Here is a 24,998-nt window from a genome sequence, read left to right on the forward strand (position 1 = left end):
CTGTGGGGGCGGGCGCTATGAGCATGTTTATCGTGGCCACTACAGCAACAACAAAGGAAGAGCGTTACTAAAATAGCTGTAATTAAAAAGGAAACGACTTACTCGCCTTCAACGTTATCGTCATGAGAAAGTCCATTTGATGTGTATGCTACGGGAAGCATTCCCTTTTTGCCGTAACTCTGCCAATGTCACGCAAAAATATGGGTGTGTCACATTTCCGCCAAAAATTCAAACTATTTTCTACATTTCATAAGCATGGAATTAGATTCTTCGACTTGAGGTAATCGGCCGAAGAAACGGTAACAATACCATACATCCCACTCACTACCGTCATAAATCGTTTGGGCTTTCCTAGCATCTCACAAATAATTTGTCACAACGCCCGCCACCACAGTCACGTAATCGATTTAGAATCGCAAGTTCGATATCTATCGTTTGGAGCCCGCGGCTTCGATAGGCAAACATTCTTGGAAATTACCCATTCCTATGTATCGATATTTCGATATATCGCTGTGTGCTCTCCTACACAAGTTTGTTTTGGTTATGGAGTTGTGTTTATACGCGTTGGATGCAGTAGGATTATTTGTTGTGTAAACGAAGTCATACGAAGACTGAGGATGTGCGTTAGTTGTTGATATGGCGTAATCACACGTTTCACTATATAAATACGTGTTTTTGTCTGAGTGCTTTCCTCAAATTATTTAAATTATGCAAGCTATGGACTCGGCAGAAAGTTCGCAGCAGTGCTCATCTGCCGAAATCGACATGAAAGAGACTACGGAAGAAAATGCCGCAAAGAACATACAGCGGAAAACTCCAGTTTGCCTGATTATCCTAGGAATGGCAGGATCAGGAAAATCAACTCTTGTGCAGAGGCTTACATTGCATTTACATGCGAAGAAGAAGCCTCCCTATGTGATCAATCTCGATCCAGCTTGTCATGAGGTTTCCTATCCAGCAAATATTGGTAAGTTCATCTCTTTACTAGTGTAACGTTGAAATGATTTGTAGTGAAATAAAACATTGCATAATTTTTTCTTCAATACGTTTACAAAGAAAAAAAGCGTTTTGTGCGATACAGTGTAGTACTAGCTAAAGTGTTTAGTTTGAAGAAATATTGATTTTTTTTCCCCCTTCAACATGCGTGAACATTCTGTGTACTAATAGGTTCTAACAGAATAAATAAATTTAAAGGGTAATGTATATCGACATTAGTGGTAGGCCTGCTTAAGCAAATCAAGTTCCATGGAAACAATTTCTACTAGTCCAGAGTAATTGAACGATATTTTTCATAACTATACGTCAGTCTAGCACCGTAAGTGTTTAACAGTGTAAAAAGAAAAAAAATGAGATTTGTGAATTTTTCATGACACATTGTCTCCATTGTTTACTTGTAGATTAAATGGTAGGCTACAGCATCATCAGGATAAGTGTTACACTCATAAGTTTGTAATTTTTCTACACCTTAAGGAGATACAACTTTTTATTACTTGGGTCGTTAGCAATCCATACAGTTTTTTGCAGATACAACCTATAAGCAAAGATAGGCTAAATGAAATTTTTTAGTCGCGGGGATGATGTCTCTTGAAAACAGTGTAAAAGTGCACTGAAACTTGTAGTCAGTAACCCACTATGGGAACTATTACAAATTATTAAATTAAAGTACTAATCAGTTTTGATCTCAAGGATTTATGGGTCATTCCATGTTAAAGAGACTTTGTGACAAAAAAATTAAAATGACAATATTACAAATATAACTTTAAAAATGCCAAGTTAAAAGTACATTTGTTCATTGCAAAATAATCATGAATATGAAAAAAATAAATTTCTACCTTCACTAAGTGTTTAAAGTGCACTGTTCTATGGCACCAAAGAGAGGTATGTTTTATGCTATTTCCAGATGAATATTAGTTGTGTTATCCATAGCTGATTGTTCTATTGTTGCAAAGAATATTGAAGTCAACATTGTTATAGCTCATAATAATTCATTTTGCTGAGGTAAGCTAATTGCATTTCTTTATTTTGTTAGTTTTATAATATATATGCAGCTTGTAACACCCGTAACAAAAAAGATACAAAAGTTTAATTTGTAATCTAGTAAATTTGTTCTGTACAATACCTTTCTGTAAAAGTGAGGTTATACCCATGTTTTACAATATCATACCATTACATGGCATTTTGAAATCTTATTTAACACTCTTAGAGCTGTTACGGGTGTTACTAATTTTTGTTTCGGGTGTTACTTAACACATGCGTAACACCCGTAACTTGAATTGGATGGTTTAATGCCACCTCAATCTTTAGTAGGCCTAGGCCCTACATTTAAATTATAACCAAATGGTATTATTATTAATGAATAAAGTTTCTTAACTATGTTTATGACATATGAAAACAGTTTTGCCAGCCGGTGTGGCTGTGCGGTTCTAGGCGCTTCAGTCTGGAACCGCTACGGTCGCAGGTTCGAATCCTGCCTCTGGCATGGATGTGTGTGATGTCCTTAGGTTAGTTCGGTTTAAGTAGTTCTAAGTTCTAGGGGACTGATGACCACAGATGTTAAGTCCCATGGTGCTCAGAGTCATTTTTGAAAACAGTTTTAAGCATGAAAACTAAAATTTTTATTCCACTGCATACATTTGTTTAAGCACTACACCTACATTATAAAAGTTAATTAGGGCATTAACCTGACTCAACTGACATCCTCCTAAAACGTTAATTAAGCCCAAAATTAGATTACATATAGTTTGTTTTCCATTCTAACTTTTCCAAGAACAACAATATTGCTAACCTCAGTTTTAAATTTTATATAGGCCCAGTAAACAGCTCATTGAGGCAGATTCTAGTCATTCATAAGAGCCTATGCTTAACAATGTCTTTTACTTTTATCTCTCTGGACAGCGTTATGTTTATACATATATATGCCTACATTATCATGATTTCTGTCTTCGAAGACCGTGGCACCAGTACCAGCAAGGGAAAGAGTGAAGAAGTACCAAGAAAAGATTAAAGATAACCATGAAAACAGAGAAGCTTACTTGAAGAAAGAACAAGACGAATTAAGAAGATTGCAGGTTAAAAAAAAAAATTGAAAAATAATCAACGTCTTAGAGATAAGAATCGAAGAAAAATAAGAGAGAGAGAGAGAGAGAAGAAAAAACTAGAACTCGCAAGATCAAAAGTTCCAAATGAATCTTCTCCTATTGGGACTTACAAGTGTAAACAGACATTTGGTAAAGCTGTGAAGAAAGTGTTGAAGGTACTTCCAAAAAGCCCCAGTAAAAAATCTGGTGTTATTAAAAAGATAGTTTCCGATATAATTGGCTCTGAAACTTTGGATTGACAGTTGAATGGAATTTTTTTGCCAGTTCACATGGTAAAGGAGCCATGGATGGCATAGGAGGTGCACTGAAGAGGAGTGTGTGGACAGCTGTTAGATCTAGGAAAGTTATTATTAACAACGCAATTGACTTTTATGACTACACTCTGAAGAATTTTTCTAAAATTAAGGTACTATGGGTTGATAAGATAACAGTGGAGCATAACATTCCTATTTTGGATGAAAGATGGAAAAATTTACAAGCAATTCCTCAAATCCAGGGCTGCCATCACTTTCGGGCTTATAACACAACTGATTTGCTGGTTTCAAAAACAGCAGAGTCATTAATGAATGACAAGGATGTCAGTATTTATTACTGAGGATGCCAAAGTTAAAACATTACATGCAAAAAGATGCATAATCTTCTATGAAATGTGCAGTTCTAATGATTCTAATCAGGAGACTGATTCACCATCTGAATCGCAAGACAATATTGGAAGTGCTTGTGAGTTAAGCCTAACTAATAAAATTGAAAAGTCTGATTTAAAATTTGGGTTATTTGTCTTGGTTGACATTCCAAGTGACAAAAAGAAGCCAACCCTATCCAAAATTCAACACCGTTACTTGGGAATCTGCCAGAGTGAGGTTGATGAAGAGGAGGATGTGAAAATAATGTTTCTGAAGTCAGTAGGAAAAAGTAAAACACTTTTTAAACTAGATGAAACTGATGTTTGTTTTGTGAAATTCAGTCAAGTACTATCTAAGGCAACAGCACCAGAAATCAAACAAGGTAACCGTTTGTACTATGAGTTTAATTTTGAATTGGATGTTGCTGGAAAAGTTTTTTAAATGAAGTTTTTAAACCTATCAATAATAAGAAAACATTTTTGTCATAAATTTATTAGGCCTACAAAACGAGGTAAATGTTAAGTAAGTAACGATATCTTGGCCTAGTTGTACTATAAAATTGTAACAAAATTTTTTGTGTAATAAATAGCTTTATCCTTCAAATATGTTCTCTTAAGTACATACTTTTATTCCAAATAAACTACAATACTTCTTTTCTTTTTATGCAATTGTAAGAGGTAGATTTATTCCTTCAAGAATCAAATCTGATGCATCTATGTAACACCCGTAACATTTAATGTAACGCCCGTAACAGCAAAAAATATATATATACGGAGTTATGATGTCCAAAAAAATAAAAATTTATATTTCAAAATAAAATTTGGGGCAATACCTCTTGACAGTTGTTTTACAAGAATAAAAGCTTCATCAAGTTTGCAGAAATTAGAGAATTCCCTAACTCATAACAGGGACTAGGTCTACTTTTGGTAACACCCGTAACACTACTTTTTTGATTAATAACCAGGAGAACAATAAAACAATTCCAGTATCAACATTTCTAACATGAAATATAATGTAAGCCTTAAAAGTTTTCAATATTAATTTCAATAAATATTTTTCCTTACATTATTTTTCCTGATTTTAAGGTGTGTACATGTAACACCCGTAACTATGGAATTGCCCTTATTAAAAATTAATACTCACGTGTCAAAATGGTAACTGGTTTCGATTTTATCAAAAATCATCTTGTGAACAGTTACCAGTGGTGTCCTCCAGCACCTAGTAATGCTCAAGCTGTTGTCTCTGTTCACCATCTGATGAGACTGGTCTGTAGTTGATTTCTGATAAAATAGAAACCAGTTACCATTTTGATGTGTTATTAATTTTTAATAAGTCTTTGCATTCAAGAGTGATTAGTATTGTAATTATCTATCATATCACTATTATTTTCCAGCAATGTTTTCAAAAGTTACTGTTATAACTTATTTCAACAATCCCCCTCCCCCTTACATTCTGTACATTTTTTGTGTGTTTTGACTTTTTGGACATTAATTCAGAGAAATCCTAGCGCCTCAAGCCATTTTTCAATGTTGTATTTAGTTTCATTCTTCATTGTATAGATTTGTTATGTTACAATGCCTGACGAAGCAGTTTCGGGTTAACTGCAGCCACTAGCTACAACTCTACAATTGAAAATTAATACTTATTCAGACAAACGTTAATTGTACCTCCTAGTGTAGGATAACGTGACAAGGATATGAGGGATATTTGAATTAGAAGAGACTGGAAATTTTTAGTGTCCTAATTAATTAGAAAATGAAAACCAGTATGAGTTTGTAAAACAATTCTGGACTTGAGTAATACATATATTACTAATGCTGTATATGTTGGAAACAGCCCATTCAAATCCAAACACTTTGTACCTTACTGGGCATTACAGAAGCATCTGATTCCACCCATCTCCTTTGACCCATGACATCATCAGTGTGGCAGAAATGGCTACTTACAGCATACGCAAAGTGACGACAATGATATCACTACATACACATGCCAACAAATGCAAACACAAATAAGAATGGCACAATAACGTCTCACTTCAAAAATAAAATGAAACTAATGGAACAACCATGGAAAATTGGGGGTTTAGGGCGGGGACAAGCTAAATAAACAACAATAAAAGAACATCACTCGACCCCGAAACAAAAAATATAAAAAAATTAATTTATAGCAGTCTGCTACACCAACAAAACCACAGGAATCTGACACTTCTCTTGACCTATATAGGTCAGGCGCAGCTGCTGATACCAAAAATCAAGACCTACAAGCCCAAAAAGTGGAATCGGAGATTTCCCTTCATGTATATAGCGCAACCGCAGCTATCGATACCAAAAAACCAACACCTACAACTCCAAAAAATGGAACCAAAGCTCCAACAACTTAAAAACCCAAATACCTCGGATTCACTACACCAATTAAAACCCAAGTGACCAACTGTAAATATATTTCACACAAAACATCACAAGTACTATAGAATGAAACCTAAATAATAATTACTTACCAATAAAAGCCTCTGGCAATACACACACACACACACACACACACACACACACACACACACATGCCCACAATGCGACATGTACATATCCAGGACCTGAGCCTCCTGCACTCTCGTGAACCTCATGTTCTTGCCACAAACATGACACCTAATAACATATTCAGCAATAAGAACAAACATCTGCAGAAAGTGTGTGACAGTCATCGTATCATCACCCATCTCAGAACTTAATGGTATACTCAGGAACTTCACTGCCATATCCATACCTAACAAAAAAGCAGTTGGCATAGTCCATATCAATTCAGGCAGGCTAGAAAAAAATCTTACCTTCATAGTGTCGGATCTTACTGAATTTAGCATACGTTAAAATGAAGGACTAAGTAAGGAAGACGATTTTTTTTGTATTCTCCACAAAAATTTCTGCTCCGAGATACAGCCTTCCAAAGATGACATTGCACATACCATTTTGAAGATGTGAATTTTGGAAAAAAAATTAAAATGCTATATCTCTGGAACAGTTCTAGGTTTGCTGTTTTTTTTAATTTGAAAGTTAATTGCTTTATGATTGATTACAAAGAAATCCTGCATTTGGACTTATCTGTCAAAGTTCTTTTACTATAGCATTGTGAACTTTTTTTGTAATTTAGGGAAAAAAATTTTTTTTTTCAAAAATGCCATTCCATAAAATTTTTATTTTTTTCTGTTCATTACTACCATATAGTTTTACATTCCCTGAAAAGGAAATCTTCCACTTTTAGGTTTTATAAACAACTGAAATTTTTACGATACATAAAAACTGTTTTATTACCACATTATCACATAACACGCTCATAAAAATCCAAACCTAGCCTTATTTAAAATAATTTTTGTTTTGAAGGATGAGTAAGAGACTCATTTTTCAAGCATTTTAAATGTTTCCAAAATGTATGTGAAAGATCCAGTGACTTAAAGGTTTCAATTTATATAACTTCTGTGCACTCTGTTTTGTACTGAAATTAGGCATTCAGTGAACTAAAAATGTGTTCCACTGCTTCAGTATTGTCCTTTGATATAGAGTGATGCCTTGTTGTTGAACCAATAGCAACTAGAGCACATACAATCTTCGAAACATTGTGTACAGGAAGTCAGTACTGATGGCGTTGTGCTGTCCTTCAGCTGGAAACCAATATCCAGTAGCTGGTCCATGTGGTAGCATAAAGTTCACCACAATTTCGTTTAACTCATAACTGGTGTCAATAATCTCTGCAGTACACCAGTCACAGTCATACACACTCACCACAAACATCCCCCTTCTCAGATTGTGTATCTGAATATTATCCTGCTGTTCTGAGGTGTTGACTGAACAAACTAAGTTTCTTCTTTCTTGCTCTTTAAAGTGCATGCAATATGAGTTCACCCATCACTTTGAGTCCAAAAATGTGTCTTCTGAATTCATTTCACAGGAGTAGCTTGTTTGGACCCTTCTTCTTTTTTCTGCTCACGGATTTCTTCAATGTCCTCTTTGGAGAAAAGAATGAGGGCTGTGGATGTGTAAGATTTCATGACTCTCGTAAAATCTTCAGCAGTCTGAATTGCAGCTGTATTTGGTCTGGAAAGATTATGTTTTGCAACATGGTGCTTCAGCAGGCCTCCTATACCATCACAAGGCCCCTTCCCGGGACCAGTAGCACTGTATACCCAGTCAGTTGGCACAAGCAACTTACTCAGTCCAAACAGCAGGTAACGATTTTTAAAATGACTAGGAGCACCATCAGAAATAATGATGATCTTCTGTGCCCCTGTTTGCAGTTGAAGAATTTTGCGCATTGCTAGCAAAGCATGTGCTGAGTCATGTCCTGTGTCATCACTTATAACTGCAACACTTGTGGTCTTGTTTTGAAAATATGTCACTCCTGTAAAAATTGAACCTGTTCATTACTCCAATGACACCCTTGTACTTCTTGTGGGAGAATTACAGACCAGTTCTCAGCAAAATCACAGTGAAGCACTGAACATAATTCTTCAGCCTTACACACCCTTTCACTTCTGCAATGTGTTGTTGCAATTTCTTCAGATGCTGGTGTGTGACTGCTTTCACTGACCATTTACCAAGTTCATCAATGAAACTGTCAAAGGCAACAGTTTTCTTAATTGGTTTATTTCCCTCCCATGTCGCATATGTAATTTCCGAAGAGTTATCTGCTACGCCTTCCAGGCCAAGTTTCTGTAAAGACAGTCCTCCCTTTCCAGGGCATTCACCACATTCTTGAAATGAACAAGTCTCTTGCTTTACATCACAGACTACTAATGACTTCACACGCCCAACTAAGGTGTCATATGTCACATGTTTCAGCAAGTTCTTCAAAGTTACCACACAAAGTTCAAAATTTACATAGTACATACATAAACAGACATCTCTAGGAGGGGTGGAACCACCCATCTAGGTCGTACAGCATAAAATTTTGATCTTCCCATATGTGAAGTTTTATAGTTGCTCTTATAAATTGCAAAAAGTTTCTTTAATACTGTGAGTTATGTACCTCTTCATATTCAGAACTTTTTGACCTTCAGCTGTTACAACTATAGTGTTTTTTTTGTTGGCACTATGGCAAGAACAGCCCCATTTATCTTCCAGAGGAATTGACTCCACTATTTGAATTGAGCTGCATCTACAGGATGACTATAATAGGGATCTGTTCTTCCAAAGACTCCTTTTACAGACCTCACATTTCTTGATGTGTCTACCATGTACTTTGATACTGATGGAATGTGGTTCAAAATTGTTTTCTTTGAATATGTCTCTGGGATAATAATTAAAACTTGCACCTTTTCACTGTAGGATGCACTATATTCAACAGCTGAACTGATATTTGTGAAAAATTCCTGGCAACAGATGCAATAATGCTTTCATTCATTTTCTTCTGAAGATGGAATTTCTATATTGAAGAGTGTGGTCAGTTTTGCTGTAGTGTATTCATCCTTATCTTCAGTAATTTCTCTGCACTTTCTTGATGCATAGAGCTTATGACTCATCTTCACTGTCCACAGTTTCTTAACAGGACTAACACCTACCTCTGTGGTTGACTGATTCAGGGTAGCCTATTTAATTCTTCCTCTATTGATGCAAAATCTGCATCATCTGCACCATAGGAGGCTTCACCTTGTTCAGATACTATCACTGTTGTTATTCTGTCAAGACATTTAGAACACAAAAGTTATCACTGGAAACATCTTCACTTTAAAACAAAGTCTGTTGTTTTGTTTGTCTTATCCAGGGTGTCCCATTTATCTTGACCACCCTAAATAACTGTTTTTCCAGATGCAAATTACAAAATGTTTCAAGCAAAGGTTCTTTAGCCATCAGGGGGACATCAATCAGCATGATTGCCTTAGATGCAACTTTGTTTTTTACAAAGATGTGAACAGCAGTATGACTTTTTTTAAACGGCACCCTGTAGTTTTTATTTGGTAATTCATTTCCTCTCCTCAAGACCTATTCGAAAATGTTTTATCAAAGTGTACCATTCACTGAAACACAATGTTATTAATTACAAAACACAACATTGACATTGATGCTCCCAGCACTTAGTGCTTGTACTCGGGGTAATGGAACACATCCACATGCTGACATTGACAGAGGACAAATGTAAACGTAAGTAGAATGCACACCCATCATTCCGTCAACCATCGTCAGTTGAAGAGCTGTGTGAGTAGAATGTACCCCAACAAAGAGAAGGTAGAAAAGCTACTCGGCTATGGGGAATGTAAGTTAGCAGAACAGTAATTACAATACTGTTTTCTTACATACAGGTACATTTAGTACAGTAGTTTAGTCCTTTTAAATACTGTTGTGTAGAGTGGGCACACAGTAAAGCCTGCCCTTCATACAAACAGCATCGACATAACGTTTCTTTTATTGTTGTTGTTGAAGGTAGGCAAAATGCTATGCAGGTAGCGGAACTGTACAGAGAGCGATATCCTGACGAGAACCCACCTTCCCGATAGATATTTTCTCGTCTTCTTGCGACGCTTCAGGAAACGGGAATTTCAACCCACGACAACGCAATCATCATGGCACTCGCACAGACGAAGCTGCCAAAGTTATTGTACTCACTTCCGTTGCTATGAATCCACATGTGAGCACGCGACAGCTTGAACATGAGATTGGCATTCCTAAAATCAGTGTATAACGTATTCTTACACGTCACCGATTCCATCCTTACCATGTACACCTACATCAAGAATTGCATCGGAATGATTTCCAGAATCGTGTACAGTTCTGTCAGTGGGCACAGCAGCAAATCCTCACCAACCCAAACTTCTTCTCCAATGTTCTATTTACCGATGAATGTTCCTTCTCAAACAAAGGACAGGTAAATACAGGGAACACGCATTATTGTTCCAGCGACAACCCACGATGACTTAGATAGGTGGAGCATCAGTGTCAATAGAGAGTTAACGTCTGGTGTGGGATGCTTGATACTACAATTGTTGGTCCTTATTTAATCAATGGTAGTCTAAATGGCACAGTGTATGCCAACTTCCTCAGACGAATTCTTCCACCTCTTTTGGATGAAGTGCCTCTAAGAACCAGATGCTTATGTGGTATCAACATGGGTGTCCAGCACATAATGCCTTGTGTGCACATCATGTTTTGAACCATAGGTATCCTGCCAGATGGATTGGTCGTGGAGGAACAGTTACTTGGCCTGCTAGGTCTCCTGATTTAAATCCTCCGGATCTTATTCTTTGCAGATGCATTAAATATGTTGTCTGTCACAATATTCCAACAACACCAGAGGACATGCAGGAACATATCGTGCTTGCTTGTAATTCTCTTCAGCAGGCGACACTGGTTGTTGTTGTTGTGGTCTTCAGTCTTGAGACTGGTTTGATGCAGCTCTCCATGCCACTCTATCCTGTGCAAGCTTTTTCATCCCCCAGTACCTACTGCAACCCACATCCTTCTGAATCTGCTTAGTGTATTCATCTCTTGGTCTCCCTCTACAATTTTTACCCTCCACGCTGCCCTCCGATACTAAATTGGTGATCCCTTGATGCCTCAGAACATGTCCTACCAACCGATCCCTTCTTCTGGTCAAGTTGCGCCACAAACTTCTCTTCTCCCCAATCCTATTCAATACTTCCTCATTAGTTATGTGATCTACCCATCTAATCTTCAGCATTCTTCTGTAGCACCACATTTCGAAAGCTTCTATTCTCTTCTTGTCCAAACTATTTATCGTCCATGTTTCACTTCCATACATGGCTACACTCCATACAAATACTTTCAGAAATGACTTCCTGACACTTAAATCAATACTGGATGTTAACAAATTTCTCTTCTTCAGAAACGCTTTCCTTGCCATTGCCAGCCTACATTTTATAGCCTCTCCACTTCGACCATCATCAGTTATTTTGCTCCCCAAATAGCAAAACTCCTTTACTACTTTAAGTGCCTCATTTCCTAAGCTAATTCCCTCAGCATCACCCGATTTAATTAGACTACATTCCATTATCCTTGTTTTGCTTTTGTTGATGTTCATCTTATATCCTCCTTTCAAGACACTGTCCATTCCATTCAACTGCTCTTCCAAGTCCTTTGCTGTCTCTGACAGAATTACAATGTCATCGGCAAACCTCAAAGTTTTTATTTCTTCTCCATGAATTTTAATACCTACTCCGAATTTTTCTTTTGTTTCCTTTACTGCTTGCTCAATATACAGATTGAACAACATCGGGGAGAGGCTACAACCCTGTCTTACTCCCTTCCCTTACACTGGTAGCAGTAAATAATTCTTTCATTCAACGAGCTCACCAGTGTATCTTTGTCCATGGTCACCACGTTGAGCACCTTTGAATGTTCTACTCCTGGGCAATGGTACAGGAGAGTCAAAGTCAATTTTTTGTTATGTTTTTACTTGGTTTTCATATGTTTTCTGACAACTCTAGCAAGTGAACAAGTTTGTGATTCCAGGCTCAAAGTCAGTGTTGCGTTATATAATTAATAACATTGTGTTTCAATGAATAGTTCATTGTGATACATTTTTGAATAGGTCTTTAGGAGAGGAAATGAATTACTGAATAAAAAATACAGGGAAAGCAAAGCTACAACGAAGGCAGTCATGCTGATTGGTGTCCCCCTGACGGCTAAAGAAAATTTGCTTGAAACATTTTGTAATTTGCATCTGGACAAACAGTTATTTAGGGTGGTGAAGATAAATGGGACACCCTGTACATCACTCTTTTATGGATATGCAAATAGTGAGCACACTTCACTCTCCAGTGGCCCCAGTCAGAAGTCATTTCAAACAGTCCTTTTCACAAAACACGCTGCTACTGTGTCAACTGGCAAATTTCTCACGAAAACACAGAACTCACTGGATGGTCTCAGATTTCTTAGAAGCCTCTTCAGTAAACAAATTAGCACTGAACAAATACAATACAGAAACCTGCAATCAACAACCACGACAAAGAAACTGACAAGAAACTACAACAAAGTTTAAGAAATATCTGCAACAATGAAAGTGAAAAGAAATAACTGCAATAAAGAAGTTGTTAAGAAATAACTGCAACAAAGACAATAAAAATAAACACTGTAACAAAGAAATTAGTAAGAAACAACTTCAGTGAAAACATACATTACCCTTGAAAGTTAAAAAAATGATTTTTTTAAAATAAAACTCTTTAACTTAAAAGTGGAAGCTCTCCTTTACAAAGAATATAGTACTACATGGTACTAATCTACTAATCAACATAAAAATATATAACTTTTCAGGATTGGTATTTTTGGGAAAAAAAAAACATTTTTTCTGTAAATTATAAAAAAAATTCGAAAGGCGACAGGAAAAGAACTTTGACAGTTATGTCAAAATGGAGGATACCATTGTAATCATAAAGAAATTATCTTTCAAATATAAATAACTCTAATAAAATATCTAGAACTGTTTTAAACAATTTTCCGAAATTCACATCTTCGAAATGGTGTTCACAGTGTCATCTTTGGCAGCCTGTATCTTGAGTCAGGAATTTTTTTGGAGAAAACAAAAAATACATGTTTCTTACGTACTCCTGAATTTTAACATATGCTAAATTCAATAACATCCGAGACTATCAATGTAAACCCCTCCCCCCACCTGCCTGAAGTAATACGGATTATGCCAGTTAAAAAAATTAGACTTCTTTCTGCACAACAAACACCAAACTAATCAGATATAACAAAAATGCCAAACACATAAACAGAAAAAACCTTATTAACTCACTGAAAACACTTCTATAACCCACTTTACCGCACCAGCTACGTATTTCAAAACCATGTTAGCATGATGACAACCAAACCCAGTACTGCACATTAAACTCAGCATGTTCACATCCACTGCCAAGGGGCACCAGCAGATACAACACAACATCTACAGGCACAACCAACTCAAAAACTTCATGCTGTAGTGATGTTGTCACACACCACAACACCGTTACCTCACAGATCTAACCAGACGGGTGGAATTGGATGCTTCTGTTGACCTCCTTACTGTACTAGGTAGTGCAGTGTTTAGGTCAGTGGGCTCTCGGTTTGATGAAATGGGAGTCAAATCCTTTGTCCAATCTTCCAGACTGCACAACATAAGCCTCCAGAAACTGTTAACAGCCTTTGAACTCCACACCTCGACTAAGGTCAGAAGGAGCAGCTTATATACTCCTTGCAGGAATATTTGAATGATGAGTATTTGACTATCCTTCTGTACATGGACATTATGGTTTAATAATATATTTCTTGCATCATTATTGTCTTCCAGATAGGCAAAAACTAATAGTCATTTCATTTGGCGGCGTCAGACATTTGGGTTCGTGGGAAAAACTTGGCCTGATAAGAATTCATAGAGTGATCTATAGTCACAATTAAGAGATTGTGTAGGCTGCTGTTTAGCATAACCCTCTCTCTTGCACATGGGTATTTGCACAAAAGACCAACATCAGCATGGTATTGTTATGTGGCAACTGCCCCCTCAAACCACCTGTGACTACACCAGGAGATCCAAGTCCATGATTTCAGTGCACCAGCAATTTTTTGTCAGATTTTCTTAGAAAATGACACTGTCTTCTAAAATGTGTCTTATTTTCAAATGAATCATGGTTCTGTAACAACAGACGTATTAGTTGCCACAATAGTAGTTATTACATTGTGTATAAGTCCTATTGAGTGTGATGAACAGATTTTCAAAAAAAGAGGGGTGTGGAATTATGGAGAATCATCCAATTTATGCTGATTTCTTTTACTGTCATCTAATTGAAACATGCAGTTTCTCCAAGAAGATCTCTCTGTTGTTGGAACATAATGCAACTCTTGGACTGATGCAGGGTGTGGTTTAATTGGGGCCTTCAGTACTGTGTATCACCCTTGACTAATTACATCATCAAAGTAGCAGACATAAACGACTCATCAGAAAGTACAGCATCTGTCATTACTCATCCACTTTACTGTGAGTTGCATGTTAATGATAGATATAGGCATCTTGTACCAGGTGGATGGGGACCAGAGAGGACTCAGGGTATTGTGCCAATCTCTCTAACCAACAAGTTTGAGGTGCTCTCTCTCAGCGAAACTGAGCCAGTGGGATTCAGTTCCCCTGTTTTGGGGAAACCTATTCCATCCAGTGTCAAGAGGAGGGAAACAAAAAAGGGTAAGGCCTATTAATCATCAGCAGTGCAAAAGTACGGCGAATGGTGGTACCTCTTAGGGAAATGGCAGCAAGGGACACGAAAGGACACCAGGTGCACTCAGAGCGTATGCCTTCAGGTCTCATTCAACATGTTGAAGAGGCTATTCCAGCAGCCATTGAGGGGACAGGGTGCAACAAAATGCAGATTGTGGCACACATTGGAACAAGTGATGCTTGTCATTTCGGCTCCAAGGTCATGCTTGGGTCATTCCGGCGACTGACAGAGGAGGTTGAGAAGACCAGCCTTGTGCATGGAGTTTCAACAATGCTCACAATTTGCTGCATTGTCCTCAGAACTGATCGTGGCCCTTGGTTCTGAGTCAAGTGCAAGGACTGAACCAGAGACTTCTAAGGTTCTGTGACAAGCTAGGCTGTGGCTTCCTGGACGTGCACATAGGGTTGAGAACTGTAAGTTCCCTCTAAATGAGTGAGGTGTGCTCTACACACCTCAGGTAGTTGACTTTGTTTGGGTTGCACACAAAGATGATTTTAGACTAGGTGACACTCCATCCAATGTGTGAGATCGAAAGAAATGCCTCCCAAGTGAGAGTATAAAAATCCTAATGGTAAACTGCCGATGTATTTGCAACAAAGTGCCAAAGTTTAAAGAGCTTGTGAAAAGCAGTGAAGCTCAAATTATACCAGGTAAAAAAATCTGGTTGAAACCTGAAATTGGTAACAGTGAGATTCATGGGAAAAATTTAAGTGTCTATCGAAAGGACAGGCAAATGGGAAATGGGGGTGGCGTATTTTCCGCAGTTGACAAGAAACTCAAATCCACCAAGATAGAAATTGTAGCTGCATGTTAGATGGTAGAAATTGAAGCTGCATGTGAGATTGTTTGGCGTGACGCATTATCAGGGATGGGCATAAAATGCTAACTGGATCCTTCTGTCGCCCACCAGACTTGTCTCCTGATGTTACCGAAAACTTTAGAGAAAATATGAACTAGTATGTAAGTTCTCCAGTCATACTGTAATCATCAGTGGTAGACTTTTATCATCCAACAATTAATTGGGAAAATTACAGTTTTGTTAGTGGTGGACATGATAAGATATTATGTGAAACTTTACAAAATGCATTCTCTGAAAACTACCGAGCACAGTTAGTTAGGAATCCCACTCACGATGGACATGTATTGGCTCAAATAGCAACAAATAGACCTGACTCTTTGAGAATGTCCATGTTGAAACTTTCATCAGTGATCATGACACGGTCGTGGCAATAATGATTACCGAAGTACAAAGGGCAACTAAACAAAGCAGAAAGGTATATGTTTTCAGTAAAGTAGATAAAAAAAATCAGTATTGTCATGTCACGGTGAGGAACTTGAAACTTTCAGCACAGGACAGGAGCACATAGAGGAACTGTGGCTCAAGTTTAAAATAATTATTGACCTCGCACTGGATAGATATGTGCCCAGTAGAAAAGTCCATAATGGGTGGGAACCTCCATGGTATACAGTCACAGTAAACAAACTTCTTAAGGAACAGAGATTGTTGCAAAATAGGTGCAAAACAAATCGTAGGGCTATAGATAGAGACTAGCTGAATGAAATGCATTTACCTGCCAAGAGAGCAATGTGTGATGTGTTCAGTGACTACTGTAGCAGGATACTATCAAATGATCTTTCACAGAAACCAAAAAAATTCTGGTCATATGTAAAGGCTGTTAGTGGCACTGAAGTTAGTGTCCAGTCCCTAGCGAATGAAACTGGAGCTGAAATTGAGGGTGTTGTTGTTGTGGCCTTCAGTCCAGAGACTGGTTTGATGCGGCCCTCCATGCTTCTCAACGCGCAAGCTTCTTCTTCTCCAAGTAACTATTGCAACCTACATCCTTCTGAATCTGCTTAGTTTATTCATCTCTTGGTCTCACTGTATGATTTTTACCCTCCACACTGCCCTCCAGTACTAAATTTGTGATCCCTTGATGCCTCAGAACATGTCCTACCAACCGATCCCTTCTTCTAGTCAAGTTATGTCACAAATTCCTCTTCTGCCCAATTCTATTCAGTACCTCCTCATTAGTTACTCGATCTACCCATCTAATCTTCAGGATTCTTCTGTAGCACCTTAGAGATTCGAGCGCGCACGGAGGCTTTCCAGCAGTTGTTCTTCCCACAAACCATACACAAGTGGAACAGGAAAGGGAGGTAATGAGAGTGGCACGTAAAGTGCCCTCGGCCACACACCGTTGGGTAGCTTGCGGAGTATAAATGTAGATGTAGATTCCAAAAGCTTCTATTCTCTTCTTGTCTGAACTAGTTATCATCCATGTTTCACTTCCATACATGGCTACACTCCATACAAATACTTTCAGAAAAGATTTTCTGATACTTGAATCTGTACTTGATGTTAACAAATTTCCCTTTTTCAAAAAGGCTTTCCTTGCCATTGCCAGTCTACATTTTATATCCTCTCTACTTCGACCATCATCAGTTATTTTGCTCCCCAAATAGCAGAACTCATCTATTACTTTAAGTGTCTCATTTTCTAATCTAATTCCCTCAGCATCACCTAATTTAATGTGACTACATTCCATCATCCTCGTTTTGCTTTTGTGGATGTTCATTTTATATCCTCCTTTCAAGACACTGTCCATTCTGTTCAACTGCTCTTCCAGGTCCTTTGCTGTCTCTGACAGAAGTACAGTGCCATCAGCAAACCTCAAGGTTTTTGTTTCTCCTCCATGGATTTTAATTCCTACTCCAGTTTTTTCTTTCGTTATCTTTACTGCTTGCTCAGTATACATACTGAATAACATTGGGGATTGGCTACAATCCTGTCTCACTCCCTTCCCAACCACTGCTTCCCTTTCATGCCCCTAGACTCTTATAAGTGCCATCTGGTTTCTGTACAAATCGTAAATAGCCTTTCGCTCCCTGTATTTGACCCTTGTCACCTTCAGAATTTGAAAGAGAGTATTCCAACCAACATTGTCGAAAGCCTTCTTTGAGTCTTCAGATGCTAGAAACATAGGTTTGTCTTTCCTTAATCTAAGATAAGTTGTAGCGTCAGTATTGCCTCACATGTTCCAACATTTCTACAGAATCCAAATTGATCTTCACTGAGTTCGGCTTCTACCAGTTTTTCCTTTCATCTGTAAAGAGTTCATGTTAGTATTTTGCAGCAGTGACATATTAAACTGATAGTTCAGTAATTTTCACATCTGTGAACACCTGCTTTCTTTGGGATTGGAATTACTATATTCTTCTTGAAGTCTGCGGGTATTTCACCTGTCTCACACATCTTGCTCACCAGGTGGTGGAGTTTTGTCAGGGCTGGCTCTCCCAAGGCTATCAGTAGCTCTGATGGAATGTTGTCTACTCCCGGGGCCTTGTTTCGACTTAGGTCTTTCAGTGCTCTGTCAAATGCTTCACACAGTTTCATATCTCCCATTTCATCTACATCCTCTTCCATTTCCATAATAGTGTCCCCAAGTACATCACCCTTATATAGACACTCTATATACTACTAACACCTTTCTGCCTTCCCTCCTTTGCTTAGAACTGGGTTTCCATCTGAGCTCTTGATATTCATACAAGTGGTTCTCTTTTCTCCAAAGGTCTCTTTAATTTTCCCGTAGGCAGTATCTATCATAGCCCTACTAATATATACCTCTACATCCTTACATTTTCCCCCTCGCCATCACTGCTTAGCCATTTTGCACTTCCTGTTGATCTCATTTTTGAGATGTTTGTATTCCTTTCTGTCTACTTCATTTACTGCATCTTTATATTTTCTCCTTTCATCAATTAAATTCAATATCTCTTCTGTTACCCAAGGATTCCTACTAAGCCGGCCGGAGTGGCCGAGCGGTTAAAGGCGCTACAGTCTGGAACCGCACGACCGCTACAGTCTCAGGTTCGAATCCTGCCTCGGGCATGGATGTGTGTGATGTCCTTAGGTTAGTTAGGTTTAAGTAGTTCTAAGTTCTAGGGGACTTACGACCACAGCAGTTGAGTCCCATAGTGCTCAGTGCCATTTGAACCATTTTTGATTCCTACTAGCCCTCATCTTTTTACCTGCTTGATCCTCTGCTGCCATCAATATTTCATCTCTCAAAGTTACCCATCCTTCTTCTACTGTATTTCTTTCCCCTGTTCCTGTCAGTCGTTCCCTAATTACTCTCTTTGAAACTCTCTACAACTTCTGGTTCTTTCAGTTTATCCAGATCCCATCTCCTTAAATTCCCATCTTTTCGCAGTTTCTTCAGTTTTAATCTACAGTTCATAACCAAGAGATTGTGGTCAGAGTCCACATCTGCCCCTGGAAATATCTTACAATTTAAAATCTGGTTCCTAAATCTCTGGCTTACAATTATATAATCCATCTGAAATCTTCCAGCGTCTCCAGGCCTCGTCGGTGTAGACAACCTTCTTTCATGATTTTTAAACAAAGTGTTAGCTACGATTAAGTTATTTCCTGTGCAAAATTCTACCAGGCGGCTTCCTCTTTCATTCGTTATCCCCATTCCACATTCGCCTACAACTTTTCCTTCTCTTCCTTATCCTACTATCAAATTCAAGTCCCCATGACTATTAAATTTTAGTCTCCCTTCACTATCTGAATAATTTCTTTTCTCTCATCATACATTTCTTCAATCTCTTTGTTGTGTGCAGAGCTACTTGGTATATAAACTTGTACTACTGTGGTAGGCGTGGGCGTCATTTCTATCTTGGCTACAATAATGCGTTCACTAAGCTGTTTGTAGTAGCTTACCCGTGCTCCATTTTTTTATTCATTACTAAACCTGCTCCTGCATTACCCCTATTTGCTTTTGTCTTGATCCTCCTGCAACCAAACTTCACTAATTCCCACTATATCTAACTTCAATCTATCCATTCCTCTTTTTAAATTTTCTAACCTACCTACCCGATTAAGGGATCTGACATTCCACATTCTGATCCATAGAATGCCAGTTTTGTTTCTCCTGATAACGATGTCCTCCTGAATGGTCCCTGCCTGGAGATTCGAATGGGAGACTATTTTACCTCAGGAATATTTTAGCCAAGAGGATGCCATTATCAACCAACCACACAGTAAAGATATATGCCCTCGGGAAAAATTACAGTTGTAGTTTCCCCTTCCTTTCAGCAGTTCGCAGCACCAGCACAGCAAGGCTGGTGGTTAATGTTACAAGGCCAGATCAGTCACTCATCCAGACTGTTGCCCCTGCAACTACTGAAAATGTTGCTGCCCCTCCTCAGGTACCGCATGTTTGTCTGGCCTCTCAACAGATACCCCTCCCTTGTGGTTGCACCTATGGTACAGCTATCTGTATCGCTGAGGCACGCAAGCCTCCCCACTAGCGGCTAGGTCCATGGTTCATTGGGGTGGGGGGATTTAGGGTATCAAAGCAAAAGCTGGAATTATTAACTCCATTTCAAAATGTTCCTTTATAAAAGAAAACTCATGAAAATTGCCTCAATTTAATCCTCATACCAGTGGAAAGATGAGTGAAATAATTATAAGTGCCAGTGGCTTTGAGAAACAGCTGAAATCATTGAAATTGAACAAAGCTCCAGGGCCTGATGGAATCCCTGTCAGATTCTTTACTGAATTTGTGGTTGAGTTAGCTCCTCTTCAAACTATAATCTATTGTAGATCCCATGAACAAAAAATAGCGCCAAATTCTTTGAAAAAAGCATAGGGCACACCCACCTACAGGAAGGGTAGTTTAAGTGATCCACAAAGCTACTGTCCAACATTCTTGACGTCATTTTGCTGTAGAATATATTCTGAACTCAAATGTAATGAGGTATATTGAACACAATGACCTTCTCAGTGCCAACCAGCATGGATTCCAAAAACACCGATGATGTGAGACCCAACTTGCACTTTTCTCACATGACATACAGAAAGCTTTGGATCAAGGCAGTCAGGTACATGGAGTATTTCTTGATTTCTGAAAAGGATTTGACTCAGTATATCATCTACACTAACTGTCAAAAGTTTGATCACGTGGGGTGTAAAGTGAAATTTGTAACAGGATTGATGACATTTTGGTAGGGAGGACAGAGCATGTTATCTTGGATGGAGAGTCATCATCAGATGTAGAAATAACTTCAGGTGTACCCCTGGGAAGTGTGTTGGTACTCCTGCTGTTCATATTGTACATTAATGACCTTGCAGACAATATTAATAGCAACATCAGTGTTTTTGCAGATGATGCAGTTTCTGTAATGAAGTACTACCTGAAAGAACCTGCATCAGTATTCAGTCAGATCTTGATAAGATTTCAAAGTGGCACGGAGATTTGGAACTTACTTTAAATGTTCAGAAATGTAAAACTCTGCACTTCACAAAATAAAAAAAACACAGTATCCTATTACTATAACATCAGTGAGTCACTGTTGGAATCAGTCAGCTCATCCAGACACCTGAGTGTAACACTCTGTAGGTATATGAAATGGAATGATCACATAGGCTCAGCCACAGGTAAAGCAGGTGGTTGACTTTGGTTTATTGGCAGAATACTAGAGAAGTAAAATCAGTCTACAAAAGAGACTTCGTACAAATCACTCGTGCAACCAGTTATAGAATATTGCTCAAGTGTGTGGGACCAGTACCAAATAGAGCTAACAGGGGATGTTGAAAGTATATAGAGAAGGGCAACACGAATGGTCACAGGTTTGTTTAATCCACGGGAGAGTGTTACAGAGGTAATGAAAGGACTGAACTGGAAGACTCTTGAAGATAGGTGTAAACTATCCTGACAAAGTGTTAACAAAGTTTCAAGAATTAGCGTTAAATGGTGACTCTAGGAATACACTAAAATCCCCTATTTATCACTCACATAGAAATAGTGAGAATAAGGTTAAAATAATTACGGCACACACAGAGACATTCAAAGAATTATTCTTCCCACACTTCATACGCGAATGGAATAGGAAGAAGGCTTAATAATTGGTATAATGGGATGTACCCTCTGCCATGCACTTCATAGTGGTTTGCAGAGAATGGATGTAGATGTGGAAATCTAATTTGTGTAACGTACATACCGAAGCAAGCATTACAGATCACATTTGTTAGCTTCACCTGCTCGTAAGAAAGTGTCACCTTTTAACCTAATGTTGACGTCAGACTACCCTAAAGATCAGTTTGTCACCACAGCCTACATGCAAAATAATAATATTAATAATATATAAGCAAAAATATTATTGTCAGTGTTTCGTTAACTTTTTGTTTGTGCACATATGACATCACACACAGAACCATCATGTTGTGGATAAAGCAAAGTATGGTATCTGTGTCTTTCATCTGTTGGTTTGTAATAATCTAAGGTAGCCATGTTTGTAGAAAAGAATGCAAACATTCATAGTATGTACATAATCACTGTATATCACATTTCTACCCAATTTTGTTTCACTGTAACCAGTGGTGATGCTAGATTCCAGCCTTATGGCTTGGCCAATGGCCAGAATGATTCATTGAGTATGGGACTATGACTCCCTCTAAAATAGCCACAGAAAATGAAAGATAAATAAAAATAAATAAAACAAAATGTAACAGTGGAATGTCAATTTCCAAAACAAATGTAAAAGGTAGTGAACAAGTATTCTGTAAGCAAATGACATTCCATTTTGCTGCCAGAAGTGTTTCCACAAAAAGAACAGCATTGTGATAAAGAAAACAAGAAAAACAAATTAATGTACAAGCCAAACATGATTGTAACCAAGTTGTTTAATAAAAATGAAAAGAGCCATATTACGGTAAATGTCACACTGCAACATCAGTAAACCATATATGGCTTGCAGTGATGCCAAATAGCAAGTGTCTTAGTCAGTGAACTTGACATTGTTGCTGGATACAGGTTTGACAGATCTCTGGTTTCCAAGTGACTGGGAACTGCCACCCGCCATCTGTGGGTGTGAACTCAGTGCATGCTTGAGCAACCACTGTGCAGTGCTAAAATGTTGGCTCTCCCAGGGAATGGGGCTATTGTCTTCAGTGCGCAGGTCATGAGAATGGTACAAAACTAAAAGAAAAAGGGAAAAAAGCTTAGAGAGAGTCTGAAAAATTGGATCTCCAACATCTGTAACTTTACTCACTGTCAGTGTTCAAAATTAAAATGAAAAAATGTCATGTAACTGCTTTTAGCTGCTGATAAAATAGTTTGTTTATACAACCAGTTTTGAGTCATCTGACTATCATCAGGTTCATAAAAGCATTCACAGCATCATGTTACATGAAATATAAAATCATTAAGTGACGAAGCCATGAACAATACACTGTCATCATATCTTAGTACAAACTACATCCAGTGTGTAAAAACTGTGCTATGGAATGTACACATTCATGTTAAATAGATTCACAATGTAACTTATATTACAGTGTGATGGCATTGTATTGTTATTACTTGATGATAACAATTTTATGTTTCACCTAACATGATGCTGTGAATACTTTTAAGAACCTGATGATGAGCAGATGACTGAAACTGGTCATATAAATAAAGCATTATATCAGCAGCTTTTATAAAGAACTATGGGGCACCATCTGCTCGAAATGAAAATGTAACATTTTCCTGCTCATTGTTTCTGTTTAGTGATTTGGATGTCTCTTAACACTTCCCAAGCAAATTGCAGATTATTTCAGACACCACCACCCCCCCCCCCCTCCTCCCCCCTCCCCCTCCCCTGCCCCCGCCTCCTCCCCCTTGCCTGCTCCACAAGAATATTTTAGGCCAATTCTCCATCATGATACCATCACTTTATTTAGGAAGCTCTTTTCACTGTAAATAGTTGATATTTAGGCAGTTGTAGAGGGATCAGGTAAGTGCTTTATGAAGGTATCATGATTACAGAAATGAAATAAAACTACAAATAGAAGATAAATAGCATAATTTAGTTAGTTTGTAAGTCATGCTTGGGGCATGACATAAGATTATTCACATTTCTTGATAAAGCATGCTGAACTACTCCTGCAACGTGAAAACACATCACTGGGTGTGAGGCAATAATGTTTTCCCACTCTTGTAGCTTTTATTGTTGTACCTTGTAGTTTTTCCTGTTCAATGATACATGTTGGTAGGATTTTTATGTGGTTGTGGCAATCAGCTTCCTGGAGTAAATGTCCTGTAAAGGCATACAAAAGCTGTTGCTGTGGTGGAAAATGGTTGCAGCATGCAGTATATTGTGGAAGTGTTAAGAACTAAACCTTCCACAATTTCCAAAACCCTACGAAGGTACAGGGAAACTGGAGGCTATGCAAGGAGTCCAAGTTCAGACCCGAGAAGGACCACATCAGCAAGAGATAACTACTTCTTTCAACTTCAAGTTATCCACAACCATCGCACCACCTTGTTGGGGCATGAAACTGGCTCCACCAAGTTCGAGGAGTGAGTGTTAGTGAAAGAACCATTCGGAGAAGACTGTAGTAAGCAAATCTTCAATCTAAAAGATGTTCTACAAGCCCAGAACCCAGCAGAGAGCATCACACAGCTCAACTACATTTCGCAAGGGAATATCAACGCTGGAGAGCAGAACAGTGAGAGCGAGTATTGTTCACTGATGAGTTGCAATTTGGCTTGCAATCAGCTGACAATAGAAAGAGGGTCTGGAGGAGGCATGAGGAAAGGCATTCTCTTGCATTTCTGCATCCAGTGCACCTTTTCAAAATGGTTCTCTAATGGTGTGGGCAGGAATTAGTATGACTGCAAGGACAGATTTGGTCTTCATGGAGCATGGGAGCCTTAGAGCACATCAGTATGTGGGGAAAATCCTTTAGAAGCATGTTGTGCCTCTCACTCCATTTATTGGTGATATTTTCACGCTAATCCATGACAGTAAACAGCCTATGTTGGGAGAATTGTGCAAGAGTTCTTGTATGAAGGAGAGATTCATACTATGACTTGGCCTGCTTGTTGCCCTAATCTGGATACTGTTGAGCATGCATGGATAGCAGTTGGGGAGAAGGACCCATCAGCACTATTAAGAGACCTTGCAGGAGTCCTCCCGAAAGCTAGATGATTTCTCTAGAGAACATTGAAGAATTAATCACGAGCATGCCAGAAAGAGTGGATGCTGTTATTGGTACAAGAGTAGGGGATAATACAAGGTTTTGAAGATGCCAAGAGAGGTCTG

General features: G+C 38.3%; 1 protein-coding gene across 1 annotated transcript in view; it reads left to right on the forward strand.

Annotated features, from left to right (window-relative positions):
* The first annotated feature begins 511 nt into the window (after positions 1-511).
* The window catches only part of LOC126458874 (GPN-loop GTPase 1), a 55,359-nt gene continuing 30,872 nt past the window's right edge, over positions 512-24,998 (forward strand). The window contains exon 1 of the mRNA XM_050095823.1: positions 512-967. Within this exon, the coding sequence (XP_049951780.1) occupies positions 709-967 (259 nt within the window). The 5' untranslated portion in view covers positions 512-708. The remainder of the gene's footprint in view (positions 968-24,998) is intronic.

This window comes from Schistocerca serialis, chromosome 1 (assembly GCF_023864345.2).
Source record: "Schistocerca serialis cubense isolate TAMUIC-IGC-003099 chromosome 1, iqSchSeri2.2, whole genome shotgun sequence".
NCBI lineage: Eukaryota > Metazoa > Arthropoda > Insecta > Orthoptera > Acrididae > Schistocerca > Schistocerca serialis.